Below are 17,843 nucleotides of genomic sequence, written 5' to 3'. Positions count from 1 at the left end.
CCAGCTCCTCCTCCCTCAGACCTAGGAGTCCAGGCCCCCAGCCCCTCCTCCCTCAGACCCAGGAGTCCAGGCCCCAGCTCCTCCTCCCTCAGACCCAGGAGGGCAGGCCCCCAGCCCCTCCTCCCTCAGACCCAGGAGTCCAGGCCCCAGCTCCTCCTCCCTCAGACCCAGGAGGGCAGGCCCCCAGCCCCTCCTCCCTCAGACCCAGGAGTCCAGGCCCCAGCTCCTCCTCTCTCACACCCAGGAGTCCAGAACCAGGAGTCCAGGTCCCAGCTACTCCTCCCTCAGACCCAGGAGTCCAGGCCCCAGCTCCTCCTCCCTCAGACCCAGGAGTCCAGACCCCAGCTCCTCCTCCCTCAGACCCAGGAATCCAGACCCAGGAGTCCAGGCCCCAGCTGCTCCTCCCTCAGATCCAGGAGTCCAGGCCCCAGCTGCTTCTCCCTCAGATCCAGGAGTCCAGGCCCCCAGCCCCTCCTCCCTCACACCCAGGAGTCTAGGTCGCCCCCTCCTTGGGGCCCCACCCCACTGGGCCTCTTCTCTCTGGTCCTTAGGCCGCACCAGGATGTCGGACACCGAGGAGCAGGAATATGAGGAGTGAGTGCTGCACTGGGAGGGGTTGGGGCGTGCAGTGGTGGAGAGGCTCTCCCACCCCAGGTCTAACTCTCCTCTCCCTCCTCTCTCCCCACACCCGTCCGCAGGGAGCAGCCGGAAGGTGAGTAGGGAGTGGGCCGGCCCTATGGGATGGGGACACGCCCAGGAGCTCTTGGGAGGGGAGGCGAGGAGTGTGGCACTTTGGCGGGGAAGGGGCGGCTCAGCCCGAGGGCCCTCGCCCGCCCTCTCCGGGTCTGGCGCGTCTCCTCGCGCCATCCCTGCACCGCCAGGGGGAACGTGCCCATCGCAGCCGAGGCCAGAGGGTCCCCCGTCCAGCAGAGACTGGAACCCTGGTCTCTGGCCACCGCCCCCATCCCTCCCCCAGCTCCTAACGCCTTCTCTTCTGTGCCCCCATCTCCAGAGGAGGCTGCGGAGGAGGAGGAGGAAGGTGAGGTCCCGGACTCCGCAGGTCTGGAGCTGGGGGGTGGGGGGGCGGGGGGCGGGGACGCTGGGCCCGGGAGGAGGGGGCGGGATGGGGCTCCCGACGGCCTCGGCTCCCGGTCCTCTAACAGCCTCTCACGTCTCTTCCCTCTCTCCCCTCCCGCGCCCGGGCGTGGCCGCTCCCCCCTCGCTCCCCAAACCCTCGCTGCTCCTCCCTCCCCTCCCCAGCCCCCGAAGAGCCGGAGCCGGTGGCAGAGCCAGGTAACCGCGGCTGCTTCGCTTCCCGAGACCGATGTCGGGGGCCCGGGGGGACCCCCGATATCCTCGGGCCCCAACCTCCAAGACCACCCTTCCCTCCCTCCGCCCCCATAACCCGCCCCCAGGCCTGGCCCTTTAAGCCCCTGAGAGCTCCTGCGCCCTCTCGGGGCCGGGAAGGGAAATGGCCCCGCAGTGGCTTTAACCCTTTCCCTTCCTTCTTAAAGGGACCGACACCCAAGCCTTCTTCCCCAGTCTGGAGGAATCTTTATAGAAGGGTTGGATGTTTGCGGAGAAGCACCACCCCGTCCCCCCTTATCTTCGCCTCCAACCTTGTCTGTTATTTTCTCCCCCATATACATTCAAAGGTTGGGGCTTGGAATTTAGGATTGCAGAGGAGGCTAGCGCTGGGAGTCAGGGTCTCCAAGGTCGGAGGGGGGGGGGGGGTGGGCGGTGGGCAGGGGGCGAGCTGGGGAGAGAGCGCTGGGGTCACTGAATGAAGACAGAGGTTGGGACCCCCTGCACTGCTGGGTCCTAATGGAGGAGAGCAGGAGCTCTGGGCATATAAATAGAGAAAGGTCTGGGGGTTTGCACTCCTGGGTATGCAGACAGTGGGGGTGGGGGGTCCCCACACCAGTTCTGAATGTATATCTGATGCGTGTGACCCTCTTCCTCCTTTACAGCCACCCTGACTTTCCTTCCCTCTTTTCTTCTCCCCATCCCCCCTCCTCCAGAACTGGACTCCAGAGTCCTTCCCGGGGCTCCTAGGGGCCGAGGCTTGGGGGGTCCCTCCCCAGGGTGTGTCAGGCCTAGCCCCTCTCCTCTAAACTCTTGCTAATTATCTCTTTTTATCCCCCACCACCAACAGAAGAGGAACGCCCCAAACCAAGGTGAGATCCTACAGGGTGGGGGGCCCCAGTCATACATCTTCCTAAATATTCCCTCTACCCCCAGAGACAAGGTGTGAGAAAGGCAGAGATGGAGGGAGGAAATTGAAACAGCAGTCAACATTTCTCCTCCTCCTCCTCCTCCCTCCCCCTTTCCCTCCTCCCTCCTCTCCCTCCTCCTCCCTCCTCCTCCTCCACTTCCTCTTCTTCCCCTTCCCCTTCTCCTTCTCCTTCCCCTTCTTCTTCATCGTCCTCATAGTCCCCACCCTGTTACCCAGGCTAGAGTGCAGTGACCCAATCCTGGCCCACTGCCTCAACATCTTGGGCTCAAGCAATCCTCCCATCTCAGCCTCCTGAGTAGCTGGGACCACAGGCATGTGCCACCACACCTGGCTTTTTTTTTTTTTTTTCTTTTTGTAGAGATGAGGTCTTGCTATGTTGCTTAGGCTGGTCTCGAACTCCTATCCTCAAGCAGTTCTCCCACCTCGGCCTCCCAAAGTGCTGGGATTACAGGCGCAAGCCACCATGCCCAGCCAGTCTGTTTCCTTCTTTCCACCCAGTAGTCCCTCTTCCCCTCGCGCCTTTACCATCACCCCAGCCTCCTCTCTGGCCTCCCTGCCTGCAGCTTGTGGCTCATCCTCCTCCATGACTCGAGAGAGACTTTTCTAACACCAGAGCTAACCCTGCCCCTCCTCTGCTCAGAATCTTTCCTCAACTCCCCACTACTCTTAAGACGCAGTCAAAGCAACTAGCCTGCATTCAAAGCCTTCCCCATCTGGCTCCAGCGGACCTTTCTAGCATCTGCCTTCCCCACTGACAGACACACAGCGTTTCATGGTTCTCTAGCCATGCCTGTGCTTTCATACCCCTGAGCCTTTGCACACACTGTGCCCTCTGCCTGCGCAGCGGCAGCTGGGAGGATCACTTGAGGATAGGAGTTCAAGACCAGCCTAAGTAACAAAATGAGATCCCCCACATCTCTACAAAAAAATTTAAAAAATTAGCCGGGCACAGTGGCACATACCTGTGATTCCAGCTACTCAGGAGGCTGAGGAAGGAGGATTGTTCGAACCCAGGATTTGGAGGCTGCAGTGAGCTATGATTACACCACTGTACTCCAGCCTGGGCAACAGAGCAAGACCCTGTCTCTAAAACATAAATAAAAATAAGGGAATGGGGCCGGGCGCAGTGGTTCATGCCTGTAATTCCAGCACTTTGGGAGGCTGAGGGGGGCGGATTACCTAAGGTCAGGAGTTTGAGACCAGCCCGGTCAACATGGTGAAACTCTGTCTCTACTAAAAATACAAAAGAATTAGCCAGGTATTGTGGTGGGCACCTGTAATCCTAGCTATCTGGGAGGCTGAGGCAGGAGAATCGCTTGAACCGGGAGGCAGAGGTTGCAGTGAGTCAAGATCGTGTCATTGCACGGCAGCCTGGGCAACAAGAGTGAAACTCCATCTCAAAAAAAAAAATAAAAGGGGTGGGGTGGGGTGGGGGAATGGACTGAGAGGGATTCCAAGGCAAAGGGACAGGACTTGGGGATTGTTGGGCAAGGGGAGGGAAGCAATGGGGACAACCCCGAAGGGTCTCTGGGCTGGGGAACAAAGTGGACAGTGGGGCTGCCATCTCCTTCTCAGAGAAGTTGGTGAGCTCCATCAGGACGTCATGTGTGGGAAGGTGGGAAAAGTTCAGGAGATACCTGTTAGCTTGAGTCTGGGGCTTAGGAGAGAGTCTGGACCAGAGACAGTTGGCGAGTCCTCAGCAGTTGATGATACCTGAAGTCATTGGAGTGAATGGCATTGATGATGAGAAAAGGGAAAAGGAAAGCTCACTGGCAGCTCACGGGGCTGTCGGGGCCAGGAGATAGGGATGGAACAGCCAGAGGGGTGGGAGGCAAGTCGGTATTTATTCCTGTACAATATGGTAAGCCATATTTTATTCCCACACATGACGCCCTGATGGAGCTTATTGACTTTTCCAAGATGGAGATGACGGCCCTGCTGTACACTTGGCCCCCTGGCCCAGAGACCCTTGGGGATTGTCCTCACCTCTTCCCTCCCCTTGCCCAGCATCCCCTAAGTCCTGTCTGCTTCATCTTGGAATCGCTCTTCACTGTCTCAGAAACCCAGAAAAGAGAATTCCAAGGAAGTGGCAGGAAATCAGAGCAGGCTGAGGGCTGAGCCTCAGAGCGGCACCACCCAATAGAAATAGATGGCAAGCCACACACGTCACTTACAATTTCTTACTAAAAGCTGGGCGCAGTGGCTCACGCCTATAGTCCCAGCACTCTGGGAGGCTGAGGCGGGAGGATCACTTGAGCTCAGAAGTTCAAGACCACCCTGGACAACATAGTGAAACGCCATCTCTTTTTTTTTTTTTTTTGAGATAGAGTCTCCCTCTGTCACCCAGGCTGGAGTGCGATGGCACGATCTTGGCTCACTGCAATCTCTGCCTCCGGGGTTCAAGCGATTCTCCTGCCTCAGCCTCCTGAGTAGCAGGGATTACAGGCACGCACCACCATGCCCAGCTAATTTTTTTTTTTTTAATTTCTAGTAGAGATGGGGTTTCACCATGATGGCCAAGCTGGTTTTGAACTCCTGACCTCAAGTGATTCGCCTGCCTTGGCCTCCCAAAGTGCTAGGATTACAGGCGTGAGCCACCGCGCCCAGCCTGTGAAACGCCATCTCTACAAAAAATTTAAAAATGGCTGGGCGCAGGGGCTCCTGCCTGTAATCCCAGCACTTTGGGAGGCTGAGGCAGGCAGATCGCCTGAGGTCGGGAGTTCAAGACCAGCTTGGCCGGCATGGTGAAACCCCGTCTCTACTAAAAATACAAAAATTACCCAGGCATGGTGGCAGGCGCCTGTAATCCCAAGTACTCGGGAAGCTGAGGCAGGAGAATCACTTGAATCTGGGAGGTGGAGGTTGTTGTGGTGAGCAGAGATGGCGCCACTGCACTCCAGCCTGGGTGACAGAGTGAGACTCTCTCAAAAAAAAAAAATTCTTACTAGGCATATTTTTTAAAGTACAACAATATAGGAAAAATTAATTTTCATAGCACAGTTTTTTAAATCTGTTATATAATGTTTTATCATTTCAACATGTAATCAGTATAAAACATGATTAGTGCCGGGCGCCGTGGCTCACACCTGTAATCCCAGCACTTTGGGAGGCCGAGGCAGGTGGATCACGAGGTCAGGAGATCGAGACCATCCTGGCTAACACAGTGAAACCTCGTCTCTACTAAAAATACAGAAAAATTAGCCTGGTGTGGTGGCGGGCGCCTGTGGTCCCAGCTACTCGGGAGGCTGAGGCAGGAGAATGGCGTGAACCCGGGAGACGGAGCTTGCAGTGAGCCGAGATCGCGCCACTGCACTCCAGCCTGGGCGACAGAGAGAGACTCCGTCAAAAAAACAAAACAAAACCAACAACAACCAAAAACACATGAGTAGTGAGGTATTTTACCTTCTTTTGTGTGTTTCACTGACAGCCTGCCTCAGCTGGGACCCTCCACGTTCAGGAGCCTCCCGGGGCTGGCGGCTACCTCACTGGACGGCACATCCCGGAGGTGGGAGGTGGCTCAGGGAGGTCGGGCCACTCATGGTCTCTGTGTTTCTGTCCACTCAGCCGCCCCGTGGTGCCTCCTTTGATCCCGCCAAAGATCCCAGAAGGGGAGCGCGTTGACTTCGATGTAAGTGACAAGAGACCCCTCCGCAGGCGCAGTTGCTAGTTTTTAAGGGGCCTTTGTGTCAATCATGAAAAGGCGCCGGCCGGGCGCGGGGCCTCACGCCTGTAATCCCAGCACTTTGGGAGGCTGAGGTGACCCACCTGAGGTCAGGAGTTCGAGACCAGCCTGGTTAATATGGTGAAACCCCGTCTCTACTAAAAATACAAAAATTAGTCGGGCGTGGTGGCAGGTGTCTGTAATCCCAGCTACTCGGGAGGCTGAGGCAGGAAAATCGCTTGAACCTCGGAGGCGGAGGTCGCGGTGAGCGGAGATCGCGCCATTTCACTCCAGCCTGGGAGGAAAAAAAAAAAAGGCGCCGGTCCCCACTCCCCACTCCCGTCTTTGGGAAGCCTGTCCTTGGAAGAGCTGATTAGTGTCAAACACGAGGCATTGCTGCCACCTGCTGGATACCGTCCTGGGAAACGGGCCAGTTCACCATCCTGCATGGGGGAGGTGCTGGGAGGCTGCTGCCCCCTCCAGGGTCTCCTAGGACAGGCTCCCCGTGTGTCCTGCAGGACATCCACCGCAAGCGCATGGAGAAAGACCTGCTGGAGCTGCAGACACTCATCGATGTACATTTCGAGCAGCGGAAGAAGGAGGAAGAGGAGCTGGTTGCCTTGAAGGAGCGCATTGTGAGCCGAGAGTCCGGGTTCCCCCCGGTCTTCCTCCCTCCATGTGGATCCCTTGCATCTTGGGAGATGCAGATAATAGTTTTCCTTCTAGTACAGAGCTGAGCCTTAGGCTTGCGGGAATTCACCCAAGTCGGTGGCCACACTCCAACCTGTTTATTAGCCTACTCTGGGGAAGGAAGACTGGGGGTACGTCCCTGCACCCCCTTATGCTTCTCCGTTTCCCAGGAGCGGCGCCGGTCAGAGAGAGCCGAGCAACAGCGCTTCAGAACTGAGAAGGAACGCGAACGTCAGGCTAAGCTGGCGGTGGGTGCCTCCCCTGCCCTGAGAGCCCAAATGTTACTTCTTCAGCCGGATGCCCATTTTGTTATTATTATTATTATTACTATTATTATTACTCTTTGAAACGGAGTCTAGCTCTGTCGCCCAGGCTGGAGTGCAGTGGCACGATCTCAGCTCACTGTAACCTCCGCCTTCCAGGTTCAAGCGATTCTCCTGCCTCAGCCTCCCGAGTAGCTGGGACTACAGGTGCGTGCCACCACGCCCGGCTAAATTTTGTATTTTTAGTAGAGATGCGGTGTCACCATGTTGGCCAAGATGGTCTTGATCTTCTGACCACATGATCTGCCCACCTCAGCCTTCCAAAGTGCTGGGATTACAGGTGTGAGCTACCGCATCCGGCCTATTATTATTTTTTATTCATTTATTTGGAGATAGAGTCTTGCTCTGTCACCCAGGCTGAAGTGCAGTGGTGTGATCCTAGCTCACTACAACTAGGACCTCCTGGGCTCAAATAATTTTCCCACCTCAGCCTCCAGAGTCGCTGGAACTACAGGCTGCACCACTCTGCCCCACTAGTTTTTTTTTATTTTTTTATTTTTTGTAGAGACAGCATTTTGCCATGTTGTCCAGGCTGGTCTTCAACTCCTAAGCTCAAGCAATCCACCTGCCTTCGCCTCCCAAAGTGCTGGGATGACAGGCATGAGCCAACGTGTCCGGCCTGGATTCTCCATTTTCTTCTTTTTCCTTTTTATTATTATTATTATTTTTTTCTGAGACAGTCTCGCTCTGTCACCCAGGCTGGAGTGCAGTGACGCGATCTCAGCTCACTGCAACCTCTGCCTCCTGGTTCAAGCAATTCCCCTGCCTCAGCCTCCTGAGTAGCTGGGATTACAGGCACCTGCCACCAGGCTCGGCTAATTTTTATATTTTTAGTAGAAATGGGGTTTCTCCATGTTGGTTCAGGCTGGTCTTGAACTCCTGACCTCAGGTGATCCACCCCCTTGGCCTCCCAAAGTGCTAGGATTACAGGCATGAGCCACCATGCCTGGCCATCGTCATCATTATTATTACTATTATTATTATTATTATTTTTTTATTTGAGATAGGGTCTTTCTATGTTGCCCACGTTGTTCCCAAACTCCTGGGCTCAAGTGATCCTCCTGCCTCAGCCTCCCGAGTAGCTGGGATTACAGGCACAAGCCACCTGCCCGTCACCCAGCTGTGAAGGGGATTTTGCAGATGTGATTAAATTAAAGATCTTGAGATGGGAAGGTTGTCCTGGATTATCTGTGGGGAAGGGCAAGATCATCACAAGGGTCCTTATAAGAGGAAGGCCAGAGGGTCACACTGAGAGATTTGAAGATGCTGCATGGCTGCCTCTGAAGATGAAAGAAGGTCCATGGGCCCAGACATGCAGGCAGCAGCTGGAAAAGGGAAGGGAATGAATTCTCCCCTAGAACCTCCAGAATAAATTGGTTCTGTTTACAACTTGATTCCAGCCCAGGGGCACCAATTTCAGATGTCTGATCTGCAGAGCTGTAAGATAACAAATTTGCATTGTTTTTCTGCCACTACGTTTGCAAATTATAGCAGTGATAGGAAACTAAGTTTAGGTGTGATGGCTGACGCCTGTAATCCCAGCACTTTGGGAGACCGAGACAAGTGGATCACCTGAGGCCTGGAGTTTGAGACCAGCCTGGCCAACATGGTGAAACCCTGTCTGTACTAAAAATACAAAAATTAGCTGGTAATGGTGGCACATGTCTGTAATCCCAGTTACTTGGGAGGCCGAGGCAGGAGACTCACTTGAACCCAGGAGGTGGGGGTTGCAGTGAACAGAGCAGAGATTGCACCACTGCACTCCAGCCTGAGTGACAGAGGGAGACTCCATCTCAAAAACAGAAAGGAAACTAATTCAGGTACGGAGTGCTGGGTGTACAAAAAGCCTCATGTCCACCATAAGGAGACGGGGCTCAGCCTGGACAAACCACTATTTCTGGAACATTCAATGAAGAGTTTCTCGAATGTCGTAATGCGTTCGCTAAATATTCCAGAACCCCTTCCTCAGGCTCAAGGCCATCAGCCTCTTTAATCTCCCCAGTCCCTGGCCTTATCACCAGTTACTTTCCTTGACCCCCTCAAAACAGATATTCTCATCTCCTGAGACTAAGGGCGACTGTGGCCCAGACAGGCTGAGCATCTGGAGTGAGGTCATACAGCAGAGTTCACTATAGGCTATTTCAGGTTGGAGACATGCAGAAAAAGCAGGCATTTCTTCTTCTCCTTCATTTCGATTTTTTCTGGGAGGATATTAAGAACCAGAGAAGGGGGCCAGGTGCGGTGGCTCACGCCTGTAATCCCAGCACTCCGGGAGGCCGAGGCGGGCGGATCACTTGAGGTCAGGAGTTTGAGACCAGCCTGGCCAACATGGTGAAACTGCGTCTCTACTAAAAATACAAAAATTAGTTGGGCGCGGTGGCGGGTGCCTGTAATCCCAGCTACTCAGGGGGCTGAGGCTGGAGAATTGCTTAAACCCGGGAGGCGGAGGTTGCAGGGAGCCAAGATCGCACCACTGCACTCCAGCCTGAGCAACAGAGCGAGAGTCCGTCTCAAAAAAAAAAAAAAAAAGACAGAGGGGAAGGGACTTGCAGGTGGTCACACGGGGAGACCTGGCAGGGCCGGGAGGGGAGACCTGCGTTTCTGCTGGTTCTGATGTCCCAGCGGCTTCTGCGGCACTGGGCCTGCTGATCCCTGTGCCCCAGTTCCACATCCCAGGGCCCTCCTCCCTCAGTCCTAGAGGGGAGTCCATGAGGTTAACCCCTTACTTCCCACAGGAGGAGAAGATGAGGAAGGAAGAGGAAGAGGCCAAGAAGCGGGCAGAGGATGATGCCAAGAAAAAGAAGGTGCTGTCCAACATGGGGGCCCATTTTGGCGGCTACCTGGTCAAGGTGAGTCAGCCTGCAGGAGCCTGAGGTCTGAGTTCTGAGTGGGGAGAGGCTGGGGGCCAGACCTCTGGTTCCTAATGGAGGAGGGGCTGGGGCCTGGATTCCTGGGTCTGAGGGAGGAGGGGCTGGGCCCTGAACTCCTGGGTCTGAGGGAGGAGGGGCTGGGCACTGAACTCCTGGGTCTGAGGGAGGAGTGGCTGGGGCCCTGAACTCCTGGGTCTGAGGGAGGAGGAGCTGAGGGCCTGGACGCATGGGTCTGAGGGAGGAGGGGCTGGGCACTGAACTCCTGGGTCTGAGGGAGGAGTGGCTGGGGCCCTGAACTCCTGGGTCTGAGGGAGGAGGAGCTGAGGGCCTGGACGCCTGGGTCTGAGGGAGGAGGGGCTGGGCCCTGAACTCCTGGGTCTGAGGGAGGAGGGGCTGGGCACTGAACTCCTGGGTCTGAGGGAGGAGTGGCTGGGGCCCTGAACTCCTGGGTCTGAGGGAGGAGGGGCTGGGGGCCTGGACTCCTGGGTCTGAGGGAGGAGGGGCTGGGGGCCTGGACTCCTGGGCTGAGGGAGGAGGGGCTGGGGGCCTGGACTCCTGGGCTGAGGGAGGAGGGGCTGGGGGCCTGGACTCCTGGGCTGAGGGAGGAGGGGCTGGAGGCCTGGACTCCTGGGTCTGAGGGAGGAGGGGCTGGGGGCCTGGACTCCTGGGCTGAGGGAGGAGGGGCTGGGGGCCTGGACTCCTGGGTCTGAGGGAGGAGGGGCTGGGGGCCAGACTTCTGGTTCCTAATGCGAGAGGGTCTGGGGCTTGGACTCAGTCTGAGAGGAGGGACTGGGGGGTCTGGACTCCTCCTGGATCTGAGGGAGGAGGGAGTGGGGCTGGACTCCTAGGTCTGAAGGAGATGGGCCTGGGGTGTAGACCTGTGGTCCCAACATGGAAATGGTCTGTGGGATCTGACGTGTGGGTCCCGACACGGGGGTGGTCTGTGGGATGTGGCCCCCGGTTTACTGTTCTGCCTCCCCCACCCTCAGGCAGAACAGAAGCGTGGTAAGCGGCAGACGGGGCGGGAGATGAAGGTGCGCATCCTCTCTGAGCGTAAGAAGCCTCTGGAAATTGACTACATGGGGGAGGAACAGCTCCGGTAGGTGCTGTGGGGGGCTCGGGGTGGAGGGGCCTGGGTGTGAGACAGGGGGATAAAGGAGCTCACACCCAGATCTGGGTGGGCAGATACTCTGGGTCTCAGCTCCGGTGCTGTGTGACTTTGGGCAAGTGGCTTCCCCTCTCTGGGCCTCTGCTGCCTTCTTTGTGAAACATGTCACTGAGCCCACTTTTCGTGGCTGCTGTGGCCTGTAGCATCTGACAGGTGTTACCAAGGAAGCCAGACAAGATGCCTTCCCTCCCCCCAGTTTAGGAGATTTTGTTAACTCCGTGATGTGCCTTGGAGCTCAGGATGGGCTGTGCCTTTTACCTAAATTCAAGCCAGGAATGCGGATGAGAATTTTCCAGCTGAGTCCCTCGCATCTATAGCCAAGACAGCCTGCCTCTCATGAAAAGCCACAGGACGGCAGGCTGGTGGGGGCTTGCCTTCAGGAGCCCCCCTGTATCTCCATGTTCTCTGGCCTGGGCTGTGGCTCAGAAACTTCAACCACCCCAGAGTGGCGCCGTGATCGGGTTTGCCGCTTGCACTGAAAGCCCCTGCCCAGGGCTCAGTGCCAGCTTTGCCGGCTACTTTGTGATCTTGCGCACGTTACCTGACTTCTCTGGGGCTCCCATTCCTCATTGGCAGAACAAGGATATAATCACAAAATTCACCTCACAGAGCTGTGAAAGGGCAGTGAGATAGTAATAATAATTACAGGCTGGGCCTGGTGGCTCATGCCTGTAATTCCAGCACTTTGGGAGGCTAAGATGGGAGGATTGCTTGAGGCCAGGAGTTGGAGACCAGCCTGGGCAATGTAGTGAGACCCCATCCTTAAAAAAATAATAATTACAGCAGCAGCTTCCTATGGAGGGTTTAAAACCCTGTGAGGTAGATACTATTATTATCCTTGTGTTAATAGTGAGGAACCTGAGGCACAGAGAGGTTAAGTAACCCTTCCAGGGTTGCACAGCTAGCAAGTGGAAGAGCTGGGATTTGAACCCGGCAGTCTGGTACAATAGTCCATAGTCTTTGCTAGTGTGCTGTAAAGTGGCTTGGTGGTAAATGTTTAACAGCTGCTCTCCAGGGGGCAAAATGTCTAGATTTAGCACGTGCCCATTCCCATGGTGTAAATACTTCCACCTTGCTCCTTTCAAACTACCCGTGTGGGGATACTGAGTGTGGAGACGGGAAAGGATGTGCACAGCAGGCTCCTGGAAGCCCTCTGGGGGCGCTGTGGGCCCTCCTTCCTGTGCACATGGTTCATGTAAAGTATTGTTGGCCGGGCGGGCGTGGCGGCTCACACCTGTAATCCCAGCACTTTGGGAGGCTGAGGCGGGCAGATCACCTGAGGTCAGGAGACCAGCCTGACCAATATGATGAAATCCCATCTCTACTAAAAATACAAAAATTAGCCAGGCGTGGTGGCAGGCGCCTGTAATCCCAGCTACTCTGGAGGCTGAGGCAGGAGAATCACTGAACCCAGGAGGCGGAGGTTGTGGTGAGCCGAGATGGCACCACTGCACTCCAGCCTGGGCGACATGAGCGAAACTCTGTCTTAAAAAAAAAAAAAAAAAAGGCTGAGGTGAGAGGATCACTAGAGCCTGAGAGGTTGAGACTGCGGTGAGCTGTGATGGTGTCACTGCACTCCAGCCTGGGTGACAAAGTGAGACCCTATCAAAAAAAAAAAAAGAAAGAAAAGAAAGAAAAGAAGGAAGGAAGGAAGGAAAGGTAGGTTTTAGTCCAGGGCTGGTATGGCAATTCTACAAAATCAGAGACCAGACTCCTATTTTTTCTGCTTCACTCACTACTTTTAGCCCAATATTTCCATCCTCAAAATCACTTAGTCCAATATAGCTGCTAGCTCCAGCCTCACATGGATGATCCAAGCAGCAGAAAGAAGACGCAAGAGAAGAGCCACACAGTCTCTTTTGGAAGCCGCACCCAGTGACCTGCTTTCGTCTGAGTAGCCACCCCTACCTGCAAGGGAGATTGGGCAAAGTAGTTTTTCAACTCAGCCTAATGCACAAGAGGCTATTTCTAGAAGAAAGGGAGAAGGGCTAACAGGTAGGCAAGCAGCCATCTCTTCCACAGTTTTATTTCCATATTTTCTAGAGAAGGAAACAGGATTCTAAAGGAAGTCATGTGACATATTCATAAACCAGAGAATGGCATGGCTGGGAATTGAACCAGGGGCTTCTAATTGCAGAGCCTGGGCTCGCTCTTTTCTTTCTTCCTTTTCTTTCCCCTCTCCCCTCCCCTCCCCTCCCCTCCCTTTCCCTCTTCTCCCCTCCCCTCCCCTCCCCTCTTCTCTCCTCCCCTCTCCTCCCCTCCCCTATTTTCCCATCCCCTCTCCTCCCTTCTCTCCTCCCCTCTCCTCCCCTCCCCTCCCTTCTTCTCCCCTCCTCTCCCCTCCCCTCCCCTCCCCTCCCTTTCCCTCTTCTCCCCTCCCCTCCCCTCCCCTCTTCTCTCCTCCCCTCTCCTCCCCTCCCCTATTTTCCCATCCCCTCTCCTCCCCTCTTCTCTCCTCCCCTCTCCTCCCCTCCCCTCCCTTCTTCTCCCCTCCTCTCCCCTCCCCTCTTCTCCTCTTCCCTCCCGTCTTCTCCCCTCCCCTCCCCTCTTCTCCTCTCCCCTCCCCTCCCCACTTTCCTTTCTCCTTTTCTTTCCTTTCTTTTGTCTTGCTCTGTTGCCAGGCAGGAATACAGTGGTGCAATCACAGCTCACTGCAGCTTTGACCTCCCAGGTTCCTTCTGCCTCAGCCTCCCAAGTAGCCGGAAACACCCTGCCTGGCTAATTTTTTTTTTTTATTTTTAGCAGAGACGGGGTCTCTCTGTGTTGCCCAGGCTGGTCTTGAACTCCTGGGCTCAGGTGATCTGCTGGCCTCTGCCTCCCAAAGTGCTGGGATTACAGGTGTGAGCTGCCGAGCCTGGTCTCTTAATCATGACACCCTTCTCTCCCCTTGGGAAACGCGAGAGCTCCAGCTCGGATATGGAGATAGTGGGCACAGATTTTAAAACACTCGGCCTCAAATATGAACAAAATGGTGCCGACAACGCTGAACTCACAGTCTCGCTGTGTGGCTTTGGGTGGTTCCCACAACCTCTCTGGGCCCAAGTTCCTCTCCGTCCCTGGGCCTAGGGCCCGGTCTGCCTGGCTCCCTCCATCACAGCCCTCCTGCCCTGCCAGGGAGAAAGCCCAGGAGCTGTCGGACTGGATCCACCAGCTGGAGTCTGAGAAGTTCGACCTGATGGCGAAGCTGAAACAGCAGAAATATGAGGTGAGACCCAGCTCCGCAGGGAGGGAGGGAGGGAGGGAGGAAGGGCAGGGCTGGGCTGGGAGGGACCAGCAAACTCCAGGCAGGGGTGGGTGGCCCGTCCCCACGTCCCCACCAGCTGTCCCAGCATCTGTCTTCTGCCTCCGCAGATCAACGTGCTGTACAACCGCATCAGCCACGCCCAGAAGTTGTGAGTGTGACCGTCTGGAGCCCTTGCTCTTGTCCCTACCCTCCCGCTGACTCTCAGGCCTCTCTTTCCCTCTCTCTCTGGGCTCCATCCCCCACTGCCTGAGTTTCTGCCCCTTTCTCTTTGTCCTTCCTTCTCTGTCCTCCTCTCTCTGCTCTCGGAATCCTGGGTCTCAGTTCCTTTTTCTTTTTCTTTTTTTTTTTATTGAGACTGAGTCTCGCTCTGTCACCCAGGCTGGAGTGCAGTGGAGTGATCTCAGCTCACTGCAACTTCCATCTCCCGGGTTCAAGCAATTCTCCTGCCTCAGCCCCCTGAGTAGCTGGGATTACAAGTGCGCGCCACCAAGCGTGGCTAATTTTTGTATTTTTAGTAGAGACAGGGTTTCACCATGTTGGTCAGGCTGGTCTCGAACTCCTGACCTCGTGATCCACCCGCCTTGGCCTCCTAAAGTCCTGGGATTACAGGCGTGAGCCACCGCGCCCAGCCGAGAGGGTCTTCCCTGAATCTCTCTCTCTGTTTCTCCACTGATCTCTTCCTTCCTCCCTCCTCTCCCTCTCCCTTCTCCTCCCATTTCCTGTCTCTTTCACCCCGGCCCTTCCTGCATGTTACCCACCCATGCCCAGATCATCCAACCCTTCCTCCCCCAACCCTGGCCCCTGACTCATAAACATTCATCAGCTCCCCCATGAACACCCTGCACTCGCCCCCAAATATCAGCTCCCACATGTCAGCAAGGCCTTTGACCACCAGCCGCTGCCCCCCAGTCGTAGAACCCAAAAGAGGTGACAGTTGCTTTGCTCACTGCTTCCTCTGGGCAGGGAGGGCTAATATTTTGGGGGAATGGGCTTCCTGAATTGAGGGCCTGGGGCCCATTTCAGAGACTGGAGGGGCCCCTTTTTCCTGATACCACCTCATTCTTCTACAGCCGGAAGGGGGCAGGGAAGGGCCGCGTTGGAGGCCGCTGGAAGTGAGGATGCCGCCCCGGACAGTGGCACCCGCGAAGCCTGGGAGTGTTTGTCCCATCAGTAGCTTGAAATAAACGCTTCCCTCAGACACCTGCTGGGTTCTCTGATGTTATTACGGTGGAGATGCAGCTGGTCTCTCCTGGTTAATTGACTTCTTATTACCAACAAGTTACTTGAAAGAGTGTCACCAATAATCATTAAAGTACGGCAGGCTGAACCTTCACACACTGCTGGTGGGAATGGAAAATGCAACAGCTTTGCAAGCAGCCTGGCGGTTCCTCAACAAGTGAAAGCATTTCCGCAGGACCCAGCAGTTCCCCTCCTGGGTGTATATCCAAGAGAACCAGGAACCTTTGTCCACACAAAAGCTTGTACATGAATGTTCATAGTAGCATTTTTATTTTTAATTTTTAGAGACAGGGTCTTGCTCTGTCGCCCAGGCTGCAGTGCAGTGGCGTGATCACGGCTCACTGCAGCCTTGAATTCCTGGGCTCAAGTGATCCTCCCACCACAGCCTCTGAAAGTGTTGGGATTTTAGGTGTGAATCACTGCACCGGCCGCAGCATCTTTTTTTTTTTTTTTGAGATGGAGTCTTGCTCTGTCACCCAGCCTGGAGTGCAGTGGCATGATCTCGGCTCACCGCAACCTCCACCTCCCGGGTTCAAGCAATTTTCCTGTCTCAGCCTCCCAGGCAGCTGAGACTACAGGTGCCCACCACCATGCCTGGCTAATTTTTGTATTTTTAGTAGAGACAGGGTTTCACCATATTGGTCAGGCTGGTCTCAGACTCCTGACCTCAGTTGATCCTCCCACCTCAGCCTCCCAAAGTGGTGGGATTACAGGTGTGAGCCACCATGCCCAGCTTTTTTTTTTTTTTTTTTTTTTTTTTTTTTTTTGAGACAGAGTCTCACTCTGTCACCCAGGCTGGAGTGCAATGGCAAGATCTTGGCTCACCGCAACCTCCACCTCCCGGGTTCAGGCAATTCTGCCTCAGCCTCCCGAGTAGCTGGGACTACAGGCGCGCGCCACCACGCCAGCTAATTTTCGTGTTTTTAGTAGAGACGGGATTTTACCATGTTGGCCAGGCTGGTCTCGAACTCCTGACCTCAAGTGATCCGCCTGCCTCAGCCTCCCAAAGTGCTGGGATTACAGCCGTGAGCCACCGCGCCTGGCCCACCGCTAGTTTTTCATAATAGCCAAAAGGCAGAAGCAACTCAAATGCTCATTAACTGATGAACGGATAAACATACGTTGGTTCATCCACACAGTGGAATGTTGTCTAGCCACGGAAAGGAATGAAGTGCTGACATGTGGTGTGACACGCACGAACCTTGAAAACATACTAAGCGAAAGGAACCAGACATCAAAGATCACATATTATATGATTCCACTTATATGAATTTTCTAGAATAGGCAAATCCACAGAAGTAGGAAGGAGGTTCGTGTTTTTGAGGGGCTGGGGGACGGTGGGTAGAGATGACGGCTAAGAGAATGGCGTTTCTTTCTCGATGATGAACATGTTCTGGAATTAGATAGTGGTGATGGTTGCACAACGTGTGAATATACTGAAAAACTCTGAATTGTACTTTAGTTGGTACATCTTATGATATGTTAAGCATATCCAAATTAAGAAATTCAAAAGCAGGCCAAGCGAGGTGACTCCTGCTTGTAATCCCAGAACTTTGGGAGGCAGAGGCGGGAGGATCTCTTTTTTTTTTTCTTTTAGACAGAGTTTCGTTCTGTCACCCAGGCTGGAGTGCAGTGGCGCGATCTCGGCTCACTGCAAGCTGGAGGCGGGAGGCTCTCTTGAGGTCAGGAGTTTGTGACCAGCCTGGCCAACTCGAGGAAACCCTATCTCTACTAAATTACAAAAAAAAAGAAAAAAAGATTAGCTGGGCATAGTGGTGGCTGTAATCCCAGCTACTCAGGAGGCTGAGGCAGGAGAATCGCCTTGAACTGGGGAGGTTGCAGTGAGCCAAGATCACACCACTGCATTCCAGCCTGGGTGACAGAGCAAGACTCCATCACACACACACACACACACACACACACACACACACACACACACACAGTGCAAAAGTAAATTTAAAAAGGGACATGTAAAGTTTCGTATGGGAGAGTCAGCTCAGTGACAATAAGTATTGTTTGCTGTTCTGCCTTTCTGACTTTCCATTTGGGATGTCTATTAGTGACCATGTAGGTCTGGCCACTGGGCCCTAAATCCCAAATAACCAGACAGTTGCTATGCTTTGAATGTATGTATCCCCCCAAAATTTACATGTTGAAACCCCTTGCTCCTTTGGCTGTGTGAGGACACAGCAAGAAGGCACCATCTGTGAAGCAGAGAGCAGGCCCTCCCTCCACACTGAGTCTTCTGGCGCCCTGATCCTGGTCTTTCCAGCCTACAGACCTGTGAGCAGTACATTTGTATTGTTTGTAAATGACCAGGTCTACGGTGTTCTGTTACAGCAGCCCAAATGGACCAACACAACAGTTGATTTTCTTTTTCTTTCTTTCTTTTTTTGTTTTAATTTCTTTTTC

The 17,843-nt window shown here is 54.7% G+C and overlaps 1 protein-coding gene across 2 annotated transcripts; it reads left to right on the top strand.

Annotated features, from left to right (window-relative positions):
* Positions 1 to 697: 697 nt before the first annotated feature.
* Positions 698 to 15,392, top strand: TNNT1 (troponin T1, slow skeletal type). Of its 2 annotated transcripts, XM_016936854.3 has the most exons (11): positions 698 to 712; positions 1,013 to 1,039; positions 2,156 to 2,177; positions 5,801 to 5,864; positions 6,416 to 6,532; positions 6,758 to 6,835; positions 9,646 to 9,759; positions 10,770 to 10,879; positions 14,063 to 14,153; positions 14,300 to 14,340; positions 15,263 to 15,392. In XM_016936854.3, exons 5-11 carry the CDS (start codon positions 6,434 to 6,436, stop codon positions 15,306 to 15,308), a joined length of 579 nt encoding a protein of 192 aa, XP_016792343.2. In that variant the 5' UTR covers positions 698 to 712; positions 1,013 to 1,039; positions 2,156 to 2,177; positions 5,801 to 5,864; positions 6,416 to 6,433; the 3' UTR covers positions 15,309 to 15,392. The 2 variants fall into 2 exon arrangements, with proteins under 2 accessions (XP_016792343.2, XP_054529825.1); XM_054673850.1 differs by lacking the exon at positions 698 to 712 and having other exon boundaries at positions 721 to 1,039.
* The last annotated feature ends 2,451 nt before the right edge of the window (positions 15,393 to 17,843 follow it).

This window comes from Pan troglodytes, chromosome 20, assembly GCF_028858775.2.
Source record: "Pan troglodytes isolate AG18354 chromosome 20, NHGRI_mPanTro3-v2.0_pri, whole genome shotgun sequence".
Lineage (NCBI taxonomy): Eukaryota > Metazoa > Chordata > Mammalia > Primates > Hominidae > Pan > Pan troglodytes.
Note: the sequence above shows the minus strand (reverse complement) of the source record. Positions and strands in the feature narration are given on the sequence as shown.